General features: G+C 59.2%; 11 protein-coding genes across 11 annotated transcripts; 6 read left to right on the top strand and 5 right to left on the bottom strand.

Moving 5' to 3' along the window:
* Positions 1–1,308: 1,308 nt before the first annotated feature.
* Positions 1,309–1,608, top strand: PSEUBRA_004924 (High mobility group box domain protein; the record flags this gene model as incomplete). The annotated part of the gene is made up of 1 exon (XM_016438383.1): positions 1,309–1,608. The coding sequence occupies one exon, from the start codon at positions 1,309–1,311 to the stop codon at positions 1,606–1,608; it is 300 nt and encodes a 99-aa protein (XP_016290865.1).
* A 524-nt stretch (positions 1,609–2,132) lies between these two features.
* Positions 2,133–3,131, bottom strand: PSEUBRA_004925 (Mitochondrial substrate/solute carrier; the record flags this gene model as incomplete). The annotated part of the gene is made up of 1 exon (XM_016438393.1): positions 2,133–3,131. The coding sequence occupies one exon, from the start codon at positions 3,129–3,131 to the stop codon at positions 2,133–2,135; it is 999 nt and encodes a 332-aa protein (XP_016290866.1).
* Positions 3,132–3,653: 522 nt separating this feature from the next.
* Positions 3,654–4,076, top strand: PSEUBRA_004926 (Signal recognition particle, SRP9 subunit; the record flags this gene model as incomplete). Its single annotated transcript, XM_016438373.1, has 1 exon — positions 3,654–4,076. One exon carries the CDS (start codon positions 3,654–3,656, stop codon positions 4,074–4,076), a length of 423 nt encoding a protein of 140 aa, XP_016290867.1.
* A 211-nt stretch (positions 4,077–4,287) lies between these two features.
* PSEUBRA_004927 (Zinc finger, RING-CH-type) lies at positions 4,288–6,021 on the bottom strand (the record flags this gene model as incomplete). Its single annotated transcript, XM_016438403.1, has 1 exon — positions 4,288–6,021. One exon carries the CDS (start codon positions 6,019–6,021, stop codon positions 4,288–4,290), a length of 1,734 nt encoding a protein of 577 aa, XP_016290868.1.
* Positions 6,022–6,279: 258 nt separating this feature from the next.
* On the top strand, positions 6,280–7,335 carry PSEUBRA_004928 (Alpha-ketoglutarate-dependent dioxygenase AlkB-like protein; the record flags this gene model as incomplete). Its single annotated transcript, XM_016438388.1, has 1 exon — positions 6,280–7,335. One exon carries the CDS (start codon positions 6,280–6,282, stop codon positions 7,333–7,335), a length of 1,056 nt encoding a protein of 351 aa, XP_016290869.1.
* Positions 7,336–7,385: 50 nt separating this feature from the next.
* PSEUBRA_004929 (uncharacterized protein) lies at positions 7,386–8,477 on the bottom strand (the record flags this gene model as incomplete). Its single annotated transcript, XM_059465418.1, has 2 exons — positions 7,386–7,476; positions 8,227–8,477. 2 exons carry the CDS (start codon positions 8,475–8,477, stop codon positions 7,386–7,388), a joined length of 342 nt encoding a protein of 113 aa, XP_059320469.1.
* A 333-nt stretch (positions 8,478–8,810) lies between these two features.
* On the top strand, positions 8,811–11,837 carry PSEUBRA_004930 (Zinc finger, Mcm10/DnaG-type; the record flags this gene model as incomplete). The annotated part of the gene is made up of 1 exon (XM_016438385.2): positions 8,811–11,837. The coding sequence occupies one exon, from the start codon at positions 8,811–8,813 to the stop codon at positions 11,835–11,837; it is 3,027 nt and encodes a 1,008-aa protein (XP_016290871.2).
* A 272-nt stretch (positions 11,838–12,109) lies between these two features.
* On the bottom strand, positions 12,110–15,654 carry PSEUBRA_004931 (Vacuolar protein sorting-associated protein 35, Vps35; the record flags this gene model as incomplete). The annotated part of the gene is made up of 2 exons (XM_016438406.1): positions 12,110–15,387; positions 15,480–15,654. The coding sequence occupies 2 exons, from the start codon at positions 15,652–15,654 to the stop codon at positions 12,110–12,112; spliced, it is 3,453 nt and encodes a 1,150-aa protein (XP_016290872.1).
* A 501-nt stretch (positions 15,655–16,155) lies between these two features.
* On the bottom strand, positions 16,156–19,761 carry PSEUBRA_004932 (Zinc finger, Sec23/Sec24-type; the record flags this gene model as incomplete). Its single annotated transcript, XM_016438405.2, has 1 exon — positions 16,156–19,761. The coding sequence occupies one exon, from the start codon at positions 19,759–19,761 to the stop codon at positions 16,156–16,158; it is 3,606 nt and encodes a 1,201-aa protein (XP_016290873.2).
* Positions 19,762–21,031: 1,270 nt separating this feature from the next.
* On the top strand, positions 21,032–22,225 carry PSEUBRA_004933 (hem peroxidase, plant/fungal/bacterial; the record flags this gene model as incomplete). Its single annotated transcript, XM_016438377.1, has 1 exon — positions 21,032–22,225. One exon carries the CDS (start codon positions 21,032–21,034, stop codon positions 22,223–22,225), a length of 1,194 nt encoding a protein of 397 aa, XP_016290874.1.
* Positions 22,226–23,087: 862 nt separating this feature from the next.
* Positions 23,088–25,598, top strand: PSEUBRA_004934 (Glutamine amidotransferase; the record flags this gene model as incomplete). The annotated part of the gene is made up of 1 exon (XM_016438372.1): positions 23,088–25,598. The coding sequence occupies one exon, from the start codon at positions 23,088–23,090 to the stop codon at positions 25,596–25,598; it is 2,511 nt and encodes an 836-aa protein (XP_016290875.1).
* Positions 25,599–25,814: the final 216 nt, after the last annotated feature.

Consider the following 25,814-nt stretch of genomic DNA (forward strand, 5'->3'; position numbering starts at 1 on the left):
CTTTGCAGCTGCAGCTCTGCACCGCGACGGTCGCGAACGTGCATCGTGACCTGCGCTGTCAGGATCTAGGAGAGGCTTATGTGTAGTCGGCAGGGGGGCCGTAGGAAGCTTTGCTCACCAGGCTCTGTCGGGACCACTTGTCCTGTGTCGACCTCCTCAAGCTTCTTAGACGATTCCCAATCGCACGCACAGCAGGAACCGTCAGGTAGCGCTAGAGCTGAAGCCGACCAGGCTAGAAGAGACCGTCTTCTGGCCTTTGTTCGTCATGAGCAGAAGCGCAACAGAGAGACTGAGTTGAGACGGGCTACGGAAGCGCGCTTCCAAGCGGGCTGGCTGAGCGTCTGTCTGGAGTCGGTCTGGCAAAGGCGCGAGAGCGTCGGTGAGTCGAGCTCACAGGCAGCTCACCAGTCAAACCACGCGCCTGGCACGCAATTATTTCGAGCTTTCCAAATTTGACTGGTGTGCTGCCGCAAAAAAACACTCGCTGGCTCCAGCGAGAGTCGCTCAACTCGATTTGGCAGGGGCTTGGCTGGGTTTGGCTGGGCTCACTCAAAACCCCCCGCCAAATCGTCTCTCCGCCAACTCTCTCGCCCACCACACACACACATCCACTCATACAGGTGAGCATATTTCAATCTGGGCCCTACCCACGCTGCAGCCCCCTCAGAACGACGCGTCGAGACGTGATCATGCCCTTCATTGCCCTCGTCGGTGGTGACACAACAATGCCAATCTCTTCCAACGCCATCGTATGCCACGATCTGGTCGCGATCACGCCTGCAATGGTGACATTCAGCCATCCATCCGCTTGCTCGCGATCCAGCTAGGCGGTGTCGAGTGACCCTTCGTGCTAGTCTAAGCGCGTCAACGGGCTCTATGGCCTGTCCGGGCTGATAGAGCATGCCGAAACCATCAGATCGATGTGCTGGTCGTTCATCGACGCTATTGTGCTCGTCACCATCAGCGTCGAGAAGGCATGACACCTCCATCATGGCAAGGTGTTGATATCGACGGTGGCTGCACTGGCACGACTACACGCTTGACGCGTCTCGTGTCTGCAGCTCGGGAAATTCCATTTCTTCTTGACATCAACACCGACCCCGCTATCGTCTGTCGCCCGTCCCGCACAATCGTAGAGACCGTACGCTGACATCTTCTTCACCCTCACACCTTTCTCTACCCACCACTCTCGCAATCTCGCTCGCCTCGGCAAATTCACTCTCAACCTGCTTCTTCACCGACGACTCATACTCTCATACGACCCTCCTCTCGTCATCTCCGCACCCATCCGCACCCCCCACAGTCAAGATGGCCAAGGCAGACACCAAGACCAAGTCGTCGACCTCGACGCAGAAGCGCGCCACCAAGTCCAAGAAGGACCCCGCTGCCCCCAAGCGACCTCTCTCGGCCTACATGTTCTTCTCCCAGGACCACCGCGAGCGCGTCAAGCAGGCCAACCCCGAGGCTGGTTTCGGTGACGTCGGCCGTCTCCTCGGCGCCAAGTGGAAGGAGATGTCCGAGGCCGAGAAGAAGCCTTACAACGACATGGCCACCCGCGACAAGGCCCGTGCCGAGGCTGAGAAGGCCGCCTACAACAAGCGTCGATGATCGCATCATCGTCTCCTTGTTCGATATCCCCTGGCTCTTCTGTATCCCGCTCCGCCCTCTCTCAAATTCGTCGTGTCGGATGAACCTTGTCGTGACTACCTTTCTAGTCGCCCCGCATCGAACCCCACACTTCTGTACTATGATACTTTCTTGTCTCCGTGTCTCTCTGCCGGTTTCGTCTGAACAGAGACTCTTTTTTGACTGCGATTCGATGGTGGTTGATTGCGTGCGTGCGTGTGTGTATGTGGATGAGTGGCTGTTGAGTGTGCGTGCCCGACTGTATGAGCGGGCTTCGGGTCCACGAGCTGCCGAATGGTGTGAATGTGATGTAGGTGCGGGAGCGTGCTCGTCCGCTTATGCTTCGAGCGATGCGGGTGCGGAAGCGGTCAGCTTCTCCTTGCGCACTTGCTTGCAGATATGCAGATGCTTGAGGTCACCTTGTTATCCGCTCTTGCGCTCCCGGTCCAGGGCATGTCTGCCCACCGTCCCTCCACCCTCGAGCCACCCGTGCTCGCTCTCCGCCTTTACATCGTCTTAGCGCCCAGCACGCTCATAATCTCCTCGTACACCGTAAAGACAATCCCACCCGACAGCACCAACCTCGCCAATCTCGGTGTGGCGCCGCGCCAGAACGCCAGCACGCCCTCTTCGCGCAGCGTCACCGCGGCGCAGTTGAACGTGTTTGTGTACTTCGTTCGAGCCTCGAGGGTCTGCATGCGGGTCTTGATGACGTCCAACGGCATGGTTGCGTACACCGTCACAATCCCCGCCACGGCGCCGATGCCGAACGTGATTCCACCTGGAAGAGACTGTCCCGGTCGTGCGCTGCCAGAGACAAAGTTCTTGAGTGTCGAATACGTTCCGAAACGCACGGCGGAGTTTGCGCCTTGACGGAGCATGACGGGGAACAGACCGCGGTAGATGCCCCTGATCCCTTCTTCGGCTACAATAGCCGCTGTGCCCGGGAACAACCCACGTGGATACTTGGGCACGGCACGCTTGCCATCATCGATGAGCTTGGTCTTGATCGTTTCCGACGGGGTCACTGCAAAGATGGCCTCCATCATCCCCGCTCCCAATCCGGCCAGCAGCGATCGTGGACCCGAAAGTTTGCCATTCTCGTCCTTCAACATGCTCTTAAAGTGGTCGTAGCTTAGGAAACGTACACCAGCCTTGATTGCGTTGCCCGTCACCAACGCTCCGCAGCCGCTGTAGAGACCGATAAAGCCATCCTTGGCGATGGTGTTGCGGACGATGGTGATGGGCCCAGGAGCCTTCTCGCCGGCTTTCGCGGCAAACTGGGAGACGGTCTTGGTGTACTCGATCGGGTAGGTGGTGAAGCCCTCAACGGCACCCGCGGTGGTACCGGCTATGAGCGAGTAGAGCGGCTTGTCCTTGCGCTGCGCGGTTTGCGTCGGTGTGGATGCCGCCTTGCGCGGGCCAGGCGCAACATCTTTGATCGCACTGTAGGTTTTGGAGGCCGCTTCCGAGATGGTGGACGACGAAGAGGAAGTGGTGCTCATCTTTGGCGGTTTACGACCTAGTCGGCTGGGTAGGGAGGTGCGTTCGAGTTGTTGTCCACGAGGCAAGGAACCAAGGAGAAGAGATGGTAGAGATGGATGTACGGACGCTATCGGATCAAGATATGAAGCTGACTCGCCAAGGATGCAGTGACGTTGGAAGAGCGACTGCTTCCTCCGCTTTTTGGCAGCTTTCAACCAGGCTTCACTCGCCTCGAATTTTTCAACTTTGTTAGGAAGCGCACCTTCGCACAATGCCAATATTTGCCTAGGCCAGGCACACGTGACGGCGCAGAGCTTTCGCTTGTTCTCAGACGACCACGTCCATCCTTCGCATTGACCTTTACATCATTCTTCGCATCACCGTCACCATCCTACAGCATCAACTTCTCATCTCTCCATCTATCAGCGCGACACTTGGCACCGGACTGCCTCCGCTCAAAAACTTTCTAACGCGACACAACTTCTCAGCGTCACCTACTCGCACCTCGCACCCTTCTCCCCTGGCACACACCCTCGCCCATCATGGTATACATCAAAGACTGGCCGGAATTCCAGCAACGCAGCATCAAGCTCTTTCAGTCCAACCCCTCCCGTGCGCGCTATCTCATCAAGTCGCACGCAGCGACGCACAGCCTGACGCTCAAGGTGACGGATGACACGACGACGCTCAAGTACCGCACGCGGTCGTCGGCGATCTTGGGCAGGCTGGAGATCTTTAACAAGGCCATGACGTATGCTATGGCGGGCTCGAAGACGCCGCTCTTGGATGCGAATCCGGAACCGACCCCAGCAGTGATATCAGCAGCAGCAGGATTGGCAGCGGTGGAGACGGAAGCGGCGACAGGCGCAGCAGCAGCATCAGCGAACGGCGCAGCACCAGTAGGAGCAGCAACACCTGCCGCCGCATCAGATAAGAAGAAGAAAAAGAAGAAGGGCAAGAAGTAGCGAGCAAACCAGAGTCAGGCGGTTCCCAGATCCGGTCAGCACATGTTCTGCTGGCTCAGCAGACTGTACAACCCTTCGCATCCAACACCAATCACGCCCTTGCAGCACACATTCAGACACATCCACCTCACACCAACCTGGACGACTGTGGTATACTCCCTTGAATGGCCAATGACAGGTGGTCTTGATGCATTCAGACTCTACGTACGATTCAATCGCGCAGATCGAGACCTGACACGAGTCCGCTCTGAAACGGAAGATCCTTAATCGTTGTCCTATCCCGCTGACTCAATCGCAAATAGCGATAGAGCAGACTCCCCGCATCCTTGACGAGAATATACAGTCCAGCGCCGACGGCGTTGCGGAACCACACGGGGTCGAGGTCGTCGTACCTCGTCGAGGAGCCGAGCAGTGTGAGGCGGTCGGCGAAGGTGTCCTCCTCGTAGCTCGGAGGTTGACGGTCGAACAGCGGCAGTTGGCCGCGGAAGAGCGATGCGATGGGAGACGGCGTTGCGTCGGAAGAGGTGGGCGTGGCTTTGGTCGTGTAGAAGGACGAGAGGATGGATGTGGCGGGTACGACGTTTCTCATGCCCAAGAAGCGGGCGAGGAGAGGCGAGAGGCGTGCCAGACGGGCTAGAACGCGACCCATGAGATTGGCCACGAATGGCAGACTGAGGGCGCCCAGGCAGAGACGAGCGAATGAGTGGTGCGTTACGTAGACCGTTTGAGTTGGACTGTCGTCGTCCGTTGCGCGGTCATCCCGCACCTGGGCCACTGGTCCACCGATGCCGTCCGGCATGGGCTGCGCGCCCAGAGGTGCATCACCGTCGACCAAGTAGCTGTCGGGATCGCCGACAATAATGACTCTGCGTCTATTGCGTCGAGTGCCAGTGCTTCGAGTCGAGCCATCTGACCGTTGACCCGAGTAGAAGGGCTTGAGCACCGTGCGGTAGACTCTGCGTTTGAGCGCAAGGTAGAACGCGCGGATCCAAGGGATGAGGAGCGCTGTCAGCGCGGGGCCCGGCGGATACGCACGAGCATTGAAGGCGCTCGACTCGACGTAGCGCTCGAACAGCCGACCGTGCGCCGCAGTCGCTGTGACCATGGGAATACTGGTGATCGGAAAGGCGACCAGTGTCGGTACCCACGTCATTGCGCTTTCAAAGACGTTGAGCCGAGATGCGATCAACGCGAAGGGAATGAGCGGGATGTCGATCCAGTAGTGCCACGGCCAGGGAGATGCCAATGCCCTGCTAGCAGCATCCTTGCCTAGGAACATGCGGATCGCTACGCATCCGTACGTCGTGCATGCGATCAGCACCGATCCTCCCACCACAGCGACGGCGCCGTACGGCTCGACCCGCGTGACGATCTTGTCGAAGAACTCGAAGACCTTGAGCAAAGGCGTCTTGTTGTTGATGAGAATGTAAGGGGCTTTGCACTGCGGACACGTGACATGGTCCTGAAGGGGATGATTGCGTTTGCTCTGGTCGATCCAGCGGAGGAGGCAGCTTTCGTGTGCTACGAGTGTACACTTGCACGGGTGGACGAATCGCTTTGGCCTTGAAGATGCGGCAGAGGATGATGACGACTGTGAGGAAGAGGGGAGAGGGTCCTCGTCGTCTTCGGAGCAGATCCAGCAAGACTTTGTTCGGAGGTCACGGACTGTGACCACGCGCTCGTTGGGATCCGGGTTCGTCGGCGATCCTTCAAAGCGGGGCGGCAGGTCATTCGGGAAGCGGTACACGCGGGCTGATCCGTCGACATTGCTGACGCTGGATGAAGGAGCTGAGGTACCGCCAAATCTTTGAGTGGCACTTGCGGGCGGAGATGGTATTAGATCGTTCTCGAGTCTGGCGATGTCGATTTGGACTGGCGAGGATGGCGGGGGCGTTCGTGGTCTCGAACCGGAGGCCTCTGCCTGTTCTGGCTCGCGGTCGGACATCTTCTAACTGGGGTCCCCGAGACTATCAAGTCTGATGGTTTGCAGATGAGTGCCTCGGTCGATGGTGGTTAGAGGAGAAGAGAGCGATGAAAGGGACCAACGAGGTTGATGCGGGTAAGGGTCTCGTCCGTGATCCGCGCTTTGACACGTCTGCGCCTCCACTTAGGGTCCAGAAATGCGCAGCAGGCGCCCCTCAGAAGATTCAGGGTCCTCTCTCTGTGTACAGGTTCTTCCTCTCCACCCACCACACACTCAGCCATGTCGATCCTGGAAGAGCCATCACAGAGCAGCTGGGATCTCCAAGCACATCGCATAGCCATCCCGGCTCATGCAGGGCCTAGTCAGTTCGCTTCCACGTCCACCCAACAGCAGCCAGCCGACACCATCGACGACGAAGGCGGCTTCTTCTACCTTTCCAACTTCATCACCGAGGACGAGGAGCGTTTCCTCACCGAAGCCATCCTCTCAGCGCCCAAGCCCAAGTGGAAGTTCCTCCAGAACAGAAGGCTGCAAGAATGGGGCGGTCAGATGCTCACCAAGAACAACACGCTGATGCCCCAACCCATGCCGGACTTTTTCACGAGCTATCCGGACCTCATCAGCCGCCTTCGCAGCACGGGAGCTTTCGACGCATCGAAACACGGCGAGCCGAACCATTGCCTGGTCAACGAGTATCTTGCCGGTCAAGGTATCATGCCGCATGAGGATGGGCCGGCCTACTTCCCGGCTGTCGCGACCATCAGCTTGGGATCGCACACGCTCCTCGACGTTTACAGATACGTGGACGAGGATTTGCAGAAGGACTTTGAAGAGCGGATGAAGGAGCACGACGAGAAGGCCGCAAAGGACGGAGTTGCGTCAAGCGGAGAGGAGAAAGGGGCGCAGGACTCGACATCGTCCAAGATCGTGCCGAAGGAGAGGATCGAAGGCAACGTCAAGATTGTGCGTGGAGCCAGAGCGAGAGAGCCGAACCCGGTGTTCTCCATCTTGCAAGAGCCACGGTCCTTGCTGATCACAACAGGGCGCGTCTACAAGTCGTACCTGCACGGGATCGCCGAGCGTGAAGTTGACAATGCAGCACAGCTGGTCCAGGTAGCAAACGCGAACCTGCTCGACGACTCACAGCTGCGGAGCATGGTGGGAAAGGCGAAGGCAAAGTTGGATGCTGGTGCTGCCGAGACGCAGCAGAACGGCAAGGTCGAGGAAGCGAGTCTACCACGAGACACCCGGCTCAGTCTCACTTTCAGGGACGTTGAGAAAGTGAGCAAAGGTGTTGCTGCAATGATGGCCTACTTGCAGGGCGGCAAAAAGTAGCCGCATGAAGCAATGTCACTCATCGACAACATTCATATGCTTGGCCGCCGTTAGCGTGACGTTGGACGAGACCCGATCGCGAAAGCTGCCGCCGCTCCAATGATGTCCTCCACGACCTTGGCATCTTCCATATTCCTCGGGCTGTATACCAGACAATAAGTTGGTGGCAGACCAAGAGCCTTGTTCACCCTGGCGCCCTGTGCTGAGGGCATGGAGCTTGATGTCCACCAGCGAGCGGAACGTGTCGCTGAAGATCGTAGTCGCAGCAGCCACGCGGGCCATCCAATCCAGAACCCTGAGTACGAAGGGAAGCCTGCGAGGGGATGCAGCTCTCCCCAGCCTTGCTCTACTACTAACGCAGCATCATCAGGATGCAATGTCATGTGCAGGCTTCCATCTTCTGAGCTTGTTGATGTTGCAGCTACCGATCTGGTTGCAGTGTTACAGTGAATGTGGACGAACTCGCCTTTGATCGAAGACAAGAAGCGGCGAGAGAGGCTGGAGGGAAACTGAGCTGAGCGGGTCGATCGAGAGACGTTTTCGCTACCGGTGACCAATGTGTGCGATACGGCGAAAAGGGCCGTGGAGTGTGATTCGATCTGAGATGGACCGAGACGGAGATGCGAAGGTCCGGAATCTGCCTCCTTTTGCAGAGCTGACAAGATATGCTGAATCGCTTCCCTTGACTCTGACGCTGACGCTGATGCGCCCTTCGTCTCTGCGGGCCCAGGTTCTTGGGCAGAACTGCTGTCTGACTTGTTTGAGAAGCTGTCCAGCTGTCGATGTGGAATCGTTCCAGCTGTGAGCGGCCGTGGCCCTTGCCTTCGTGGAAGAGCAACGCTTGTCGTGAGCTTTCCTACGTCGGAACTCGATCTTGTGGGAAAGAACGACCGTATCAGGCCGCTACTCGTCCATTTGCTGTGCAGTGATAGAGGCGAGAGCACAAAGTAGTGTATCGACCAGCCGAGGATGTTCTTCGGCAGCGGTCCTCCGGGTAGCGCGACGAAGAGTCGGTAGTCGAGCCACAGACCCGAGACGATGCGCGAGATGAAGTAGGATGCGAAGATGGAGAGCGTAACAGGAGCTTTGCGGTAGGTCGACAGCACAGCCTGTACAGCGGAGGACGAGCGTACTGTGTCCATGTTGATGATGCGTTTCGACCACCGATGATTGTGGTGGGAGGGTCGGAAGCTGTGGTGGACCCGCATCGGCGACTTGGCAGACTCACCAAAATCTCCACTTTACGCGGTGGCAGCGCGCTTTGTTCGAAACCAACACCCAACACGTCTAAGACACGCGTTCAGGCAATCTCGAACAGGGTCCTTCTGTCACTCTCACTCTCGCTCTCACCCAATCGCATCCGCACTCCGGCTTCCAACACAGACGGCCCCAGCTCGACGACATCAGCTTAATGAGCTCATTGGCTCCTCCAGCGATCGCGGGGATTTGCGGCTGAATTCGAGTCGATAGGCGCCATGGAAGTGACTAGGACCGCTTCGACCTCGCGAGGCGCCCCTCCGCAGCAGCCTCGGGCACATGACGATGCTGGTCACAGTAGGCCAGGAAGCGGAGGCCCACCCAACAAACGCCACAAAGCGGACGTCGTAGCGCCATCTTCGCCATCCAAGCCCAAGCCGCACGTGCGGCAGTACATCGAACGGGGCAGAATTGTAGACAAGGATGAAGATGCACGACGAGAGGCCTCGTTGCTTTCATTTGCAGAAGCGCGTGCAAAAGCATCATCCAACTACTCCGCCCCTGATCACGACGGCGCTGGCTTTCAGTATCCGCCCGGATACTCTGGCGACTCGAGCGCACGAGGCTTGCTGGAACAGATCAAGAATCGCATGGAACAGCGAGCACCGACGCAGAGCAACTTCCTGCAAAAGGCGAAACAGGTACAGCAGTCTTTGCTCGAGAAGCAGCAGCGTGCGGCCGAGGGCGATAGGCGAAGAAGAGAGGCCGAGAAAAGAGAGAGCGCGAGGAGCTTGGGCTTCGCGGACCAACCCAGAGCGCCTTCGCACAATGTTGGTGCGAGCCAGTCGCCGGCGAGAGGCCACGCCTCAGCATCTCAAGGAGCTTTCGCTCGAGCCAAGCAGCAAGCAGCTGAGAGCGAGAGCGAGTCGGAAGACGACGAGGAAGAGGAACACTATGCGGGCGATCCGGAAAGAGACGAAGACCTGGCCCTGGTCGAGACGCTAAAGCGGGGACCTCGTCCGCTTCCTCCCAACCCAGACGATCCCAAATGGGAACACATGGAGCCTTACTCTGGCCACCGGCTGCGACACCGCCAGATCCCTCACTCGCAGCTCAAAGAGCACCTCCGCCATCGCTACCACATCCCACCATCTCTGCTCTACTCGGTAGCACGTCCCTGGCCCATGCGTGCGGATGGACGTGCTGTCAACACGTTCATCCATGGCGACTACGAAGTGCCTATCGATGGCGACTGGATCGTCATTGCGACGATTGTGGAGAAGAGCGATCTCCTCGTGTCAAAAGGCTTCACAATGAATGCAGGTGACGGAAACGACCCTTCATCGAAGGGTCCGACTTCTTCCGCTGCAGACGACGACCCGCTGCTGTTCAAAGACGCTGGCTCGGATGCGAATGGCAAGCTTCGCCTGGACCTTGAGCCGGGCAACTCGGACGCCTTCGCCGACGCCTCTGCCAAGAAATCCAAGCCCTGGCAACGTCGCAAGGCCGGCGACGTAGAGCTCGACGATGAGTACGAAAGCAGGGTTGCGAACGCCAACCTCGTCAACCGCTCTCGCAAATTTGTCGTCCTCAAGCTCGTCGATCTCGGCGTAAACAGCACCCAGGGCGATGGCACCGGTGCTGCTGGACGAGGAGACAACTATCTCTCCCTCGTCGCCTACGAAGCCGACTCGATCGACACCTCCGTCGTGCACCACAACACCAACATCCGGTCCGAGGTGACGGCGGCCATCAGCGCCACCGCCGCCGGAACCAAGAAGTGGATCAACGGCTCGAAAGGCGCGTTCGAGCTGCTATACAAGCAGGCCGAGGGCACGCTGGTGGCCATCATGAATCCCAAGGTGATGCGTCCCTATGCTCCACGCGGCAAGGGGCGCGATACGGAGAGCAAGATGTTCCGCATCACGCCTAGATGTGCCGAGGACTGCTTGATCATCGGCCAAGCGGCGGACTACCGTCGCTGCTCGGCGACTAAGGCCAACGGCGAGCGATGTGGCAGCTTTGTCGACATCAAAGCGCGAAAGCAGACGGGCACCTCGACGTGCGACTTCCACCTCAGCCGCCATATGGATTCGCTCGCGAGAGGAAGGCCCGAGTTTGCTGCCAACTCGACGTCGAGGTTTGGCAATGCGAATGGCGCGCCTGGGTCCGGGGTTGGGCCTGCTGCGTCCAACTCCTTCTCTGGCCGCAGAGGCGGCGGGCACGCAGGAGACCACGACTCAGCGATAAACAAGCTCTCCAGCAAGGACGAGAAGCACGCCAGCAATCCCTTCTCGCGAGCTGCGTTGGCGAAGAAGCTCAATTCGTCCTTCGACAACGTTGGCGATGGGATGGACAACAACGGCGGCAAGGTGTATGTCTCCCAGTCGCCGCTCGTTTCGGCGTTGGATGCGGACGAGGAGGTGCGTGCATCGGATCCGTCCAGCTGGAAGTACGACATCAGTGGACGATACGGCCGAGGTAATACCGAGAAGCAAGGCAGACTCAAGAAGCAGATCGAAGAGGAGCAGCTCATGCGAAAGATCGAGGCTCGCTTTGCTCCACCACCTGCTCGGCCGGCAAAAAGCCAGAGGGATGATGCTGACGGAGACAGCGGGAACGAACATGACGGGCCATCAAAGAAGAAGAAGCCACACGAACCGAAAGAATTGGCAGTCCTACCGAACGGTACGGCCGACATGATCAACGCGGCCTACTCGACCATAGACAAGCGGAAGCAGGTAGCGCAGCAAAAAGCAGCAGCGATCAACGCCAAAAAGCGCAAGTACACAGGTGTTGTCGATACCTCACCTGCAACGAGCGAGTCGGACTCGTCCAAGCTCAAGTTCATGAACCTCGCCAGCACCTCTGCCAAACGAGCCAACACCCTGCTCGCCGGTCTGCCCATCGCTGGTCTCACCAGGCACTCTGCGGACGCGGACACGGCCAACAAGAGCAGCAGCGACTCGCGAAGCAAGCTCCTCTCTCTGGCACAGAACGCTTCAGCCTCGAGCGCGTCCAGCTCAGAGCCTAGCTTAAAGCTCAAGAGGTCGCATCGGCCCAAGCTGCGTCTGCCAACGGACGAGGTTGGGCGGGTGTCCAAGCTCAAGGTGCTCAGTGGCGAGCTGGTCAATTTGGACGATTTTGAGGATGATGATTGGGAGGACGATCTTGGCGATCTCAAGGTCCCATCTGCCAAGACAAGCGAGGAGACCGAGGCGTCAGGGTCACTGACGGACAAGATCATGCAGCTCCGTTCGCAGCCACATGCCGAGGAGGACGATTCAGACCTCGAGATCATTTGACAAGCCGGCGCACATTGTCCCCTAGCTACTGGTTTTGCAGCTGTCGGCGCTTCCTGCAGTTGGGCTGAGACAGGCTCCAATCATCTCAAAAAATCCAGTCTCAGTTGGCGGCATTTGCCTGTATGTGTGACCCCGCTTGTTGATCTGAGCTTGACAGCATGCGACCGCATACAAGAGTGCCACGACAACAGCTTCTCACGAGTTTCACACAAGCAGACTGTAATCTGATCAAACATATGAATGCGATTATGTCAACGCCCGCAACTGCTACCTTACTTGACGCCAAACTTGGTGAGACTCGGTCCGATCTGCACCGCGCCCCAATCAGCCGACTTGGCAGCTGCACCATCCGTACTCGTCTGCGGGTTCGCATTAGCCAACGACAACGCAGCGGCCTCCTTCCTGGTCTTAATATACTGCAACTGTGCCTTAAAGTGTCTCAAACAGCTGTCCGGTGTAGTAGGCAATTCCAGGAAGCCACCACCCACGATCGCGGGATGCGAAGTCACTGGCGCACCCCCTGTCCCACCCGGGCCATGCGCACCATCGGCTTCCGCGGTCATGAGCGAATCCAGCCCGTTCGAAATGAGCTCCACCAAAGAATTGATGTACTTGGGCGCCACCGCTTCCACCTGCTGCTCAAAGTAGTACAGATACTGGTCGAGCGCCGAGCAGAAGATCTCGACGGTGCTGCGCTCGTCGATGCAGCTGTTGGCGATGCGGAGCGATTTCTGGAGGCATTCGAGGACGCGTTTGCCATCTTTGAGCAGAATCGGCTTGCTCTCCTTGGCAGCGCTACCTCCGTTGCCCGGCGTGGTGGTGGTGCTAGCGGCAACGCTGTTGTTCGCTGCCGTGTTGCCAGTGGCGGAAGAAGAGCTAGTAGCAGGACCGGACGGATGTCCCGGCGTCTCGGTCTGCCACCACAGGTGACTGGCCATCATGACCGCAGCAGCCTGGTGCGGCTTCTTGAGCAGCTTGGCGCCATGCAGCGCCGCCTTGGTGATGAGCGTGTCGTAGTTGTCGGTGCCGAACACGCGAGCCGTTTGCAGGGTGCTGATGATCAACCCGATGGCGTGGAGCTGTGCGCGAGACTCCGAGATGGACTCCTCGTAGATCGTGAACGACTGCACGTAGAACTCGTACGCGAGCTCTTCGAAGCCGCTCTCGTCTGCCGACTGCGCAGCGAGCAGGAACAGCCGAAGGCAAATGTCCGACGACTCGACCTTGTTGTACAGGATCGAGATGACCTGGTGGATGAACTTGTACAGCGTCAGCATCTTGGTCTCCCAATTTGGCTCCTTCCTCTCGCGCAGCTTGTAGCGGCGTGCCAGCTTGAGGGCAGAGGTGATGAGAGGTGGCAGTGTAAATTTGATGCGTTCGCCGCCGTCGACAAAGTGCTTGCGTGCGGTCTGCAGCAAACTGAATTGCGTCTCGAGCTCGTCGGCACGGAAGAGATGGATCATGCGAGCGATCCAACCTTGCTCCTCGGCCATCTCCTCCATGTCGAACTGCATCATGTGGTGGCGACCCATGCCTCGGGATCCAGCACCGTACATGCCTTGGGCCATCCTCGGGTCGCCGCCAGCATAGTGGCCATAGCCGCCGCCGTAGCCACCCTGACTGCCGGAACCTCCAGCGCCCATATGCACGCCGCCGTGAGGCATGCCGCCCATGATCGCGTCTTTGTGATCGCGAATGATGGGGGCACACAGGTCGAGCACGCCGCTGACATCCTCGGGCGTCGACATGACGGTCTCGTTGCGCAGGACCGACATGACGACGGCCTGTGCGATCGATTTGCGTGTCGTGTATGGCTGCACCGAGAGGAGCGAAAGGTACGATGGCAACGCCAGCAGCGTCAAGACCGTGAGGTACGAGTTGATGGGCGAGAGGAGCAGCGAGTTGAGGTTGGTGGTGGTCGCGGGGCTGTGCAGGTCGGGGCTCTGCTCGAACTCGACCACCTTTTCGCGTGCGAAGGCGAGCACCTGGTCGACGTACTCGAGCTTGTCGGGGTAGCAGCTGAGCGAGAGGTTGGCGAGCGAGACGAGCAGTGCCGTGATGTCTTGGATGATGAGGTCCGGGCGTGCACGGATGAGCTGGACGATCTGCTCCCAGAAGACCTCGAAGAGACGCACATCCTCGGGGATGCCTCTGAATTTGCCCACCGGCTTTTCTGATACGGCTGGTGGGCGAGGTGCTTGCGATTGTGCGGGTGCCGCTGCCTTTTCAGCATCGCCGTTGGCTGGCGCTCCGTTGGCGTTGTCACCCGTGCTGAAGCCTGCGGAGGGGAACTCTTGAGCGCGAGCGTTGTGCCCGTCGTTAGCGGCGCCTCCTGCTGTCGAGGTGGCTCGGGTCTCTGCGGTGTGCTGCGCGCTACTTGCGTCTGTTCCGTCGTCGGTCTGCGACGCCCACGTGGCGGACGCAGACGCAGATACGGCGCCAGTGCCGCTGCCGCCCGTCGAGCCCCATGCGTCCTCATCGAGACCTTCTGGGACGCTGCGGAAGACGGGCTCTTCGGAGCTGTGGGTGGCCACGTTAGGTGCAGCGGCCGAGTCTCTGTCCGCTGACGACATTCCGAAGCCGCTTGCTTCGACTGGTGGTGGCGGCATCGAGCGAAGATCTGCGCCGGTAGGTGATGCGGGTTCAGCGATGTCGGCAGCCTTGGCTTTTGGATCCCCCGAGGCGGTGACTTCGTCCCATACGGAGCCAGGCCCAGCGCTCTGTCCCGTCATCCTCATCTGTCGCGTCTTTTCGGCCAGACGGCGGCTCGCTTCCTCCTCTTGCCTCTTGATCTCTTCCGGGCTGTCGTTCTCTGCTTCGCGTGCTGCATAGGCGGCGAGGCGGTCAATGAGGGCAATGACGATCTGCTTGATGTTGACTTTTGGATGCAGAGCCGCACATGCCGAGAGGAAAGGACCCAAGGTGCGGAGGTGGAAATCGTCGGGAAAGACTTGGATGACGACCTCCATGAGATACTCTTGTGCGATGACGTCCTTGCAGTTGACCACTTGCTCGAGGATAGATGGCAAGATGGTGCGTTGGTACATTTCGAGGTCGACGCCTTCGAGCTGGCTGAGTCGGACGAGGTTGGTGCCAACAAGGATGCGCAGCTCTTTGCGTTCCATCTCGCGCTTCTCACGGTCTCTGGAGTGGCCTTGGTGTTGCAGACGGACCCAGAGCTTGTTCATCTCGATGAAATTGGTGAGGACGAAGCCGATGCTGTCTTGGAGGTTGCCGCCTGGTCCCATGTCTTGGCCGACGGGGAGGTAGTCGCGAGTGGCGCCGCTGAGATAGTGACGGAGGAAGAGACCTCGGGTCGGATGCTGAACACCTCGACTCATCTCCATGACGTCCTTCATGATTTCCTTGATGGGAGCGTCGGGTATCGACATGTAGACGCTTCCGACGGTGATCATGAGATAGAGTCGGGGCACGATGTTGCCGCAGTACTGTACAAGCTCGTATAGGTCGGCGAGGTGGTGTTTGCCGGTCGAATGGGCATCGTAGAGGTAGATGGAGAGATGTCGTAGCGCATCGAAGACGGCCATGTCTGTTTGGCAGCGAGGTATCACAATATAGGCATGTCAGTGGCATGTTAGAATGCAAGGCAGGGGGCAGCTGATGTCGCAGCGGCTTACTTACACAGCTCGTAGTAGTTCTTTGGGGATAGCGATGACGTCCTCAGCTCCGAGAGCATAGTGGAAGCGCTCTTGAGCGCATCCATGACTTGGTCCGCATCGAGGCATCGCTTCATCTGCACGAGCTGCACCTTAACCACGTTGAGGGCCTCGGAGAGGACCTTGGCCGAGTCGTCCATCGCTGCAGAAGGCGAGGCTGATTGACGAAGCTGGCCCTTGACTGAGGCAGCTCGTCCAACTCGATAGGTGCAAAGAGGATGCGGATGGCGAGGTGAGGTGAGTGTACGATGTTAAGCAGGCGCGTTGAGGGAGTCTCAGGATCTGTGCACGCGCTTGCCGGTATTTCGGAGAGGGGTCAACGCTCGAGAGTGTCTCGGCTGTGTGCTGAGGTGGAGAAAGAACACGAGCACAAGCCAGCACGCAGGGCCAAAATTTACAAATGTTAACACGTTCACAAGACCCAAGACGATGCTCAACTCACACTATCGACCATCCGATTGATCACGGAGCAAGAACGGTAGTAGCACACAGAGGGTAAGGCACTCACAGCAGGTCACGGAGGAGCACATGAGATTTCTAGATGTGCATTGCATTCGAAGTGCTCTGTCAAGGTGACTACAGTTCCAATGGGGTAACCCTCCTGCGACGATGGCGAGCTGTAAGCGGAGCAGCTACGATCTTTATGAGGAAAACCACGAAGACGACTCCTCCTTACCCGAAGTCATATCCGAGCTGATGATGCGGTGGACATGGCAAAGGTAGTCGACGTAGCTCATCGCGTCGTTGTTCTGGTCCTCCACCAGGCTGTTGGCAAGTTCCACCTCGGTTCCATCGCGGTTCTGTCGAGCGATGAGCACCGGCAACTCGGGCTTATTCCTCTGCACCGCAAACGACTGGATCATCGCGCGAACCTGCTTGGAGAGCTTGGTCGGCAGTTTCGGCAAGCGAGTCATGCGAGCGTCGATCTCTTCCAACGAGTTGACACCGTACAGGTCCTCCAGCAGACGCGGGTTGACGTTGGCGCCGAGCCACAAGATGCACATCTCGCCGTTCTCGAGCAAGTAAGCACCGTGACCTTCCATGCGCAGGTACGAAGGTCGCATCAGCGCAGGTGTCTTGATGCGCGTGCCGTCCACCGTGGTCCCATCGGGCTGCTGAATCTGGATCGGCGAGCCGTCGGCATCCGACATCGTATGCAGCGCGATCATGCGTGGGTAGAGCATCGACATGATGGCCGAGACACCCTGTGCGCGGAAGAAGCGCATGTAGAAGGCGCGCACATCCGACGTCACGTTGCCGCCCTTGATGCACTTGGTCTTGTTGATCGCCAGAGCATACAGCGGGAACAGCTTGAAGCTCTCTGGCAGAATCAGCTGGCCTGGGCTGGTGGACGAGGCGCAGTTCCGGCGGTATGCCAGCAGGATCTTGACGCACTTGTCCGTGAGATAGTGGCGGACCTCTTTGAGCGGCTTGGCGTGCGCCAACGACACCACCTCCTTGCTGTAGTACGCCACAGCGCTGTCCATATCGGCGTAGCGGAAGACGTTGCCCAGCAGCGATGTGACGGGCACAGCAATGTTGTGACATCGCACACGTCGTTCTCCCTGCGCTGTAGTGTAGAGAACAGCACACTGGAAGTGGGCTTCGTGCTTTTCGTCGAGCTTGCCGTCGTGCTTGACCAGCGCTGCGATACACTTGTCCGCATCCATGGTGCCGAGTTCGAGATCGGTCGAGTTGCGCTGGAAGAAGTTGCCAAAGTGGTCGGCGACGCGGAGACCGTTGGAGCAACGCAGGCGCATCGTGACATTGTAGGCGGTCTCGCGCAGCACGGTGCGTCGAACCTCGCTTTGCAGTCGGATGCCGTCTCGCACAGGATCGAAGCGCGGGTGGAAGAAGACATCTCCACCCGTGAAGCCAGGCAGCACGCCGATGGTGGCCACGTCAATGTACTGCGAAGGGAAGAAGAAGAGGTTGATACCGATGCCTGCGTCGACGCACTCCTCGGCCACGCCGCGGTAGAAGCCGTCCTGAGGAACGAAGAGGTTCTTCTCCTTGTCGGTTCCGTACAGCTTGGTGTCCTCGCGGTGCTTGAGCGCACCCGGTCCGACGGTAGGGATAGTAGACAAGAAGATGTTGGCCTGACCACCAATGGTGGACAACGCTGCCTGAGCTCCCCGTACCGCGGCGCCAAGAGCAGCATCACCGACCATGTTCTCAGCGAACATGCTTGGAAGTTGGTCGAGAAGACCCTCGATCAGGTGACGAGACTCCCACACATCGGCAAGCAAGCCATCGCTGATGGGTACGAAGGGCTCGTCAATGTCACCGACCACGAGCATCTGCGCCTGGTCCAGCTCTGGGGCCAGATTGTAAAAGTGAAGAGCACGGTCGAAGGTGAGGATGGCGACGCGTGCGCCTTCTACGAGACCAAAACCGGGGCCGGCAGTGGCATCAGCGTCTGGCGCGCCGTTTGTTCCTTGCTCTGCCGCGCTCTCTTTCGGACCATAGAGCGTCTCTCGGATGGCGGCCACGGAGCTGGCCAAGGCGCCCGATCGGACGGCACTGTAGCTCACGTCGATGGCAAAGAAGTAGGTGAGAGGTCGAGGTGCACGCACCGTTGTGCGGCCCTTGCCAAGCTGAAGTCCACTAAGCGCGTCGTTGGCGGCTTTCGTGGCGCTTTTGGCGGCCTGCGCGCCCTGACCGGAGAGACCGAGCGTGGTGCCCTCGTAGTCCTTTGCGTCTGCCTTTGGTTCGAGCTTGGCGGTCTCTGTGCGAGTGCTCGCCGGCGCCACGGGGAGCAGCACGGAGGCAGGCGGTGTCGACTGCACGGCCCAGTACTCTTTTGGCACAGCAAAGTCGATGGATCCGCGCGAGAGCTCAGGCCGTTGATCAAAATCGACTCGTCGACCACTCATGTCGAGGTTGCAGAAGTAGTCGGCAGCCACCTCGGTGGCCGTTCCGCAGAGGTTGCAGGTCCATTTTTGACCGCCCTCGACGAAGACACACCATGCATTGATGTAGGCTCGGCATCGCTTGCAGCGTGGCGGACCGCTCTCGCCGAAGGTTGCGACGGGGATAGGCGCCTCGTCCGCACGAAGCTGTCCGAAGGGCTGCAACAGCACAGCGAGGGGGAGCTGCGAGGTGGTGGCGAGTTCGTCGGTGGCTGGCATGCTGTAGGTGGTGAGTCGCAGATGCTTGGGAGAGCAGTTGCCTTGGTCGACGGCGGCAAAGCTGGTGGTGCTCAGCGGCATGCCACCGCGTCCGCAGGTAGCAAACCACTCCTTGTCGAAGAACTCCTGGTCAGCATCCTGCATCTCGACGGGGCTTGGGATCTGATCCGGGTCGATCTTGCTGCGAGGTCCTGCGAATCGCTGTCCGGCTTGATGAGGCGGTTGCGCGATACCAACGTTGCCGGCGCCGGCGCCACCTCCCAGCGCTGCCTGCATGCCTGGCACGCTGCTCTGTGGGTTGTTGGGCATGTTGGGCCGCGCTGCTGCCTGGGTCTGGTTCATCATGGCGCGGTTGTGAGCAGCCTGGGCGGGCGAGATCATGTTTCGTTGCCCGGGCATCTGATCGAGCGCCGCATCGTCGTCCGCGGGCTGGTTGAACTGGTGGCCCTGCTGAGCTACCCTTGCAGCTGCCGCCTGCTGCCATGGCGCCGGTGGTGGATTTGGCTGGCTAGGTGCGTCGTTCCAGCCTGGAGCCGACGCAGCCTGCGCGTCGGTGTGATAGGCGCGTGCGCTGCGTTTGGTCTTGGCCGGACCTGCATCCGGTGCGAGGGCGGGGGCGGGACTAGGTTGACGAGCTTGCATGTTGAGACCCGCCATTTGCGACTCTACGCCGGCCATGGTGCCCGGCTGGGAGGGTGGACGAGGAGCGAGACCGCCTTGCATCTGCTGCGGGGCCTGTTGTGGAGCAGCGCGACCGGGGTCTGCAGATGACTGTGGACCCATTTGCTGTGGAAACGGACGGGCGGGCAGCGATCCCGGGCCGCCGGCCATGCTGTTGGAAGGAGAGGGCGCTGGTGGTCTAGCAAAAGGCATTCCGGCGGGCTGCTGAGGACGAGGCTGCATGGCGGGATTGGGTGGTGGACGAGCACCACCTTGCTGCTGCTGCTGCGGATATGGCTGCTGTGGTCGTACTTGCTGCGGCTGTGCCTGCTGGTGTGGTGGTGGTGGGAAGCGTCCTGGTTGCTGGGCGCCGAGAGGAGGTCCTGGGCGCGGAGGAGCCGGTTGGCCTTGGAAGGGAGCCCCACCGGGCGCCTGACATGGCTGTTGCGGGTTCATCTTTAGAGATGCAGGAAGACGACTGAACCGCCCTCAAAGGTCGGCGATGACTGCCAGGGAGTCCGACACGTGCTTGACGCCGTGTCGCGTGCAATGCGGTCGCACTTTTGAGGTTGACTTCTAGCGGCGATCGAGCCAATGCGAGGCTGTGTCGTAGATGGATCGATCCTTTGCGCTTTCCAGTGAGTCTTGTAAGGATGTGGGAACCGAACGTTTGGTTGTGCGAGGGAAGCGTAGGATGGTGAGTCGCGAAGAACAAAAGGACTCAAGTGAAATGTGACACGCAACACTTGAGACACCACGCCCACCTCCGCCCGTGCGCTTGTCGTCAGGCGCTTGGCTGGCTGGTTGGCTGTGTGGGTTGGCTCGGCAAGTCTTCCAGCTCAGCGCGAAATGCAAAAGTCGTGCGAGTCGTGTCTTTCTGAGGCTCGGATTGTGATTGAGCCGATGTAACATATTCAAGAAAAGCGATAGTCAAAGATCGGCAGGAGAATTTTCTCGGATCGACAAGATCTGTCCAGGACCGCTAGGCTGGGAAGGTGGCTAAAGCTTGGGAGCTGGAGAAGGCCAAAACGTGTGCTAACGCGATTGGGTAGGGTGACAGTGGCGCGGTTCGACGGCGAACGACGTGCAGCTGTCCGGCGACCGAGCATGCATGGACTGAGTGCTTTTCACACAGAGGAGCTGCACAACGTTCTTCCAAGTGGTTCGAGCAACAGCGCGAATCGCGAATAAAAATGATGCAAGTTGGCTGACAAATTCCACTTCACCGGCTCGTGGCTGCGTTGAAGGCGGCTCGAGTCCGGCTCTCGAGATAAGGAGAACGCGGCTTTGTCCGATGGTCGAAAGCCCACATCGGGACTCCTCACGACGCATGCTGAATCTATCTTTGCTTCGCACACTCCGTTCTTGGAAGCTCATCTTCCTTTTGTGAAGCTCATGGCACGAGGCTATGCGGGAACTCGTAGTAGCTGCGCCACACGATTGACGTCAAGATGGATGACCCTGAACGCCGATCATCAATCAGCTGCTGAAAATGAGAAAAAGCCCCGACCGGCTACGGTGAAAGGGCGGAAATCAACAATTCTCAAGAGTGGTACCGAGCAGCTGCTCACCTGGGTGGCCAAGCGAGCCAGCATTTCTTCCAGAGAGAGATGGGAGAGCAGGGCTCCCCGCCAAACGATTCATGCTCAGTTCGGTAGCTGCGCTCTCCTTTCCTTTCCTTCCCGACCACATCATCTCCACCCCTATTCGTATACTTCGATTCAAGATGGCCTCTCTTCGCACTGGTCTTCGTGTCGCGCAGCCTTTGCGAGCATCGGCTCGCAACTTTGCTCGTCCCTCGATCCGATCCAGCGTGCGCCACTACAGCAGCCCTGCTCCTGGCTCGCCCCCTCCTCCTCAGCCTTCGTCGAGCTCGTCCACCAGCAAGGTGCTTCTCACCTCGGTCGCCATCGCCGCTGCCGCCGGTGGTGCATTCCTCGCCCTCGGTCGCGATGACAAGAAGTCGACGCTCGGCGTAGGTGCCGACGGTGCCAACAAGCTCCAGGGCTCCAAGGGCTCCGTTCCCCCCACCACTAGCGCCCACTCCAAGGAGGATTACCAGGCGGTCTACAACGCTATCGCCGAGCAGCTCGAGTCGAACCCCGAGTACGACGATGGCTCGTACGGCCCTGTCCTCGTTCGTCTCGCATGGCACGCTTCAGGCACCTACGACAAGCACAGCAACACTGGTGGTTCCAACGGTGCCACGATGCGATTCGCTCCCGAGTCGGAGCACGGTGCTAACGCTGGTCTCGGCGCCGCCCGTGACTTTATGGAGAAGATCCACAAGAAGTTCCCTTGGATCACCTACTCGGATCTCTGGACGCTCGGTGGTGTCGCTGCCGTTCAGGAGCTTGGCGGTCCCAAGATCCCCTGGCGCCCTGGCCGTCTGGACGCCACTGCCGACAAGTGCACTCCCGATGGCCGACTTCCCGACGGTGACAAGGGCCAGGACCACCTGCGTTACATCTTCAACAAGATGGGCTTCAACGACCAGGAGATTGTCGCTCTTTCGGGTGCTCACGCTCTTGGCCGATGCCACACGGACCGATCCGGATTTGAGGGCCCTTGGACTCACGCTCCCACCTCGTTCACCAACGAGTACTTCAACCTGTTGATGAACGAGAAGTGGAACCTGCGCAAGTGGAACGGACCTCCTCAGTTTGAGGACAAGTCGACCAAGGCGCTGATGATGCTCATGACCGACATGGCTTTGGTACAGGACCCTTCGTTCAAGAAGCACGTTCAGCGATACGCCAAGAGCGAGGACGAGTTCTTCAACGACTTCCGAAGTGCCTACGCCAAGCTGCTCGAGCTCGGTGTTCCCGCCGAGAACTTTAAGAAGTTTGAGACCAAGCTGGACGGCGGCAGGCCGTTCGAGTTTGCCACCTCTGCTGAGCAGGAGAACGCCAAGCAGTAGAGTAGTTGAAGTCACTTGCATTTCGATAAAGCTTCCTTGTACCCTACGCTCTCCACGATAATCTGCATTCAACTTGGCCTTGATCACCTGTTCGGAGATAGCAGCACTCAGACTCTGCGTATCGATCGAGCAAGAGCGCACAGCTTGGCGTTGCATGGTCAAATAGATAACGGTGGTCGCTTGTGCTGGCTCACACGCTACACTCTGATTTCAGCGGTTGTTGTGTAGAACCGACGTCGAGCCGTTGCTTGGTCGGTCGCCTCCAACCACGCCAACTTGAACCATTACGGACGCCGTGGGTGAATGGCGGTGCCGGCAAGGCGTGTGCGTGGGCGACAATCAAGCACATTCTCATTGCTGACCGTCGTTGTAAGAGTTTTATGGTGATTGCCTCGGTGGATCCGACATGCTCTGCTGGATCACTGCAACTGAGTCTGAGCGTGAGAAGCGTTGGGACTGGAAGCTGTCCACTTGCGGACCTGCCGACCCGAGTCACAAGAAGAATTGGGCGGTCGGCAATCGGAGCCTTTTCTTCCAAAAAGCGTAATTTTTGAGAAGCACAGCACAGCACAGCACAGCGCAGCACAGACCTTTGGAACCCAACTAGCCACCACCGATTCATGCTTTCTTTGCAACCTTCAATTGACTTTCTCCTACGCCTCTCGGCCCTCTCCATCAATCACATTGGACCCACCAGACCCACACTGCAACGGTTAGCCAGGCCCGACTCTGACCCACTTCCAGCTGTCACTGAACACGTCAGCCAATCCGGCTGGTTCCGCCGCATCGGAGTCGCATATAAGCAAGCTCGTCTCACAGCGACTCATACCTCCCTTCTACACGCAATCCGCCTCACTTCGTCATGTCGCTCCCTACCGAAGGCCTCGTCTCTGTCGCCTCCAATGTGCAGTACCAGGCTATCGGCACGGGCTCCACCGCTGCCAAGGGCAAGACCGTGTTGATCGACAACTACGACAGCTTCACCTACAACGTCGTCCAGTTCCTCGCCGAGGCCGGTGCGGATCTCGTCGTCTACCGTAACGACAAGGTCACCATCGAGGAAATCGAAGCACTCCACCCCGCCAACATCGTCATTAGCCCCGGACCCGGTCACCCCCTCCACGACTCGGGCATCTCGATCCCTTGCATCAAGCACTTTGCCGGCAAGATCCCCATCCTCGGCGTCTGCATGGGTCTTCAGTCGATCTACTCGGCCTACACGGGTATCGTCGAGTTCGCCGGCGAAATCGTTCACGGCAAGACGTCCGAGATTGCGCACGACGGCAAGGGCCTTTACGCTGGCCTTCCCGCTCACGGTGTCGTAGGCACAAGATATCACAGTCTTGCCGCTCAGCTGCCAAGCTTGCCCAAAGAACTCGTCGTCACCTCCAAGACCGCCAGCGGTGTCGTCATGGGCATCCGTCACACTCGCTACACCATCGAAGCCGTTCAGTATCACCCAGAAAGCATCCTCAGCAAGGGCGGCCGCGAGATGATGGTCAACTTCCTCAGCTGGACCGGCGGCACCTGGGATGCCAACCCACAGGCCAAGGTCGACGCCGCCGCCATCGAGCGCGCAGAAAGCACCACCGAGCCGGTGCTCGCTATGGCTGCTCCCAGTACCGAAAACGCCGCTCCCAACGGAACCGCCATCGCTCACTCTACGCCTGCCGCGCCTGCCGCTGCTGCCACCGGCAGCGTTGGGACCATTCTCGAGAGGATCCACGTGCAGCGCCTCAAGGACATCGCCGCCTCCAAGGCCATCCTCGGCTTCTCGCAGCGCGATCTCGATATTGCGCTCTCGCTCCACCTCGCTCCTCCTCTCATCAACTTCCCCGAGAGGCTGCAGCGTCACGCGTCTCGCGGTCTGCCCGGCGTCATGGCCGAGATGAAGCGTGCCAGTCCTAGCAAGGGCGACATTGACCCTACCGCCCATGCCGGCGCTCAAGCGCTCGCATATGCACGAGGCGGTGCTAGCGTCATCAGCGTGCTCACCGAGCCCAAGTGGTTCAAGGGCACCCTGCACGACCTGTCCCTCGCCAGAAAAGCCGTCGACAACATGCCCGACCGCCCTGCCATCCTGAGGAAAGACTTTATCGTTGATACCTATCAGATCGCCGAGGCGCGCCTCGCCGGTGCCGACACGGTTCTGCTCATCGTCGCCATGCTCACCGACGACCACCTCAAGCAGCTCTACGACTACAGTCTCAGTCTCGGCATGGAACCGCTCGTCGAGGTCAACAACCCGGAGGAAATGACGCGCGCCATCCGACTCGGTGCCAAGGTGGTCGGCGTCAACAACCGCAACCTGCATGACTTTAATGTGGACATGGAGACGACGTCACGCCTAGCCGATGCGGCCAACAAGGGCGGTGTCATCTTGTGCGCGCTCAGCGGCATCAGTGGTCGCAGCGACGTGGCCAAGTATCTCCAGGAGGGCGTTGGTGCCGTGTTGGTCGGCGAAGCGCTGATGCGTGCCAAGGACAAGCGTGCTTTCATTCACGATTTGATCGGTCTTCCGTCGAGCAGCTCGGCCGCCGAGACCGTCCCCGGGTCTGTCGTGGGTCACGGTACGCTGGTCAAGATCTGCGGCCTGTCCACCGTCGAAGCGGCAGTCACGGCTGCCGAAGCGGGCGCCGACATGCTCGGTATGATCCTCGCCCCTGGTACCAAGCGCACCGTCACACTCGATCAAGCGGGCGAGATCATCAAAGCCGTCCGATCGCTCCCCACCTCTACCACCACTGCGCTCGACCCGCTGGCCATCGCGGGGTCGATCGAAGCAGGCGTGACACCCGAGGACTGGTTCTCGCTGACGGCCAAGAAGCTTCGCTCCCGAGCGGGACGTCGACCTTTGCTGGTGGGCGTGTTCCGCGAACAACCGCTTGCCGAGGTCGCCGCCACTGCGGAGCGACTCGATCTCGACGTCGTCCAGCTGCACGGGCGCAGCGAGGGTATCGAATGGGCCAAGTTCCTCCCCGGTCGACTGGTCATTCGCGTCTTCTCTGTGGGACCGGATGCGAAGCTCAACGCAGGGTTGCTGCGAGAGATCAGCCGGCCCGGGTATCACCACATTGCAGCGCTCGACACGGCTGCTGCGAGCGGCGATGGTGGGAGCGGTCAGACGTTTGACTGGAGCTTTGCCAAGGAGGCGCGCGAGGCGGATCCCTTGCCGGGTGTAGTGGGCGGGTCGGAGATGAGGCCTATGCCTGTGTTGCTGGCTGGTGGGTTGACGGCGCAGAACGTGGCCGAGGCGATTGGGACCGCACAGCCGTTTGGTGTGGATACCAGCTCAGGTGTCGAGACCGACGGCAGGAAGGATTCGGACAAGATCAGGGCGTTTGTCAAGGCTGCGAGGGCGGCCAGCGTCTGAGATCCCGACCTGCATCTGCATCAATCACTTTGCTTCATCACATTTGTCGTGGCTCAATTTACACTTGAATGCTCCATCCTCATCGCGATCACGTCTGTGTGTTCAACTGCGCATCACACACGCTGCAAGTCACTCTGTGGGAATGGTTGGAATACTTTCGAAACTGTATGCGGTGGAACTTACCTACTATGCGGGGTGACAGGGGGGGGGGGGGGG

This window comes from Kalmanozyma brasiliensis (assembly GCF_000497045.1).
Source record: "Kalmanozyma brasiliensis GHG001 unplaced genomic scaffold PSEUBRA_SCAF4, whole genome shotgun sequence".
NCBI lineage: Eukaryota > Fungi > Basidiomycota > Ustilaginomycetes > Ustilaginales > Kalmanozyma > Kalmanozyma brasiliensis.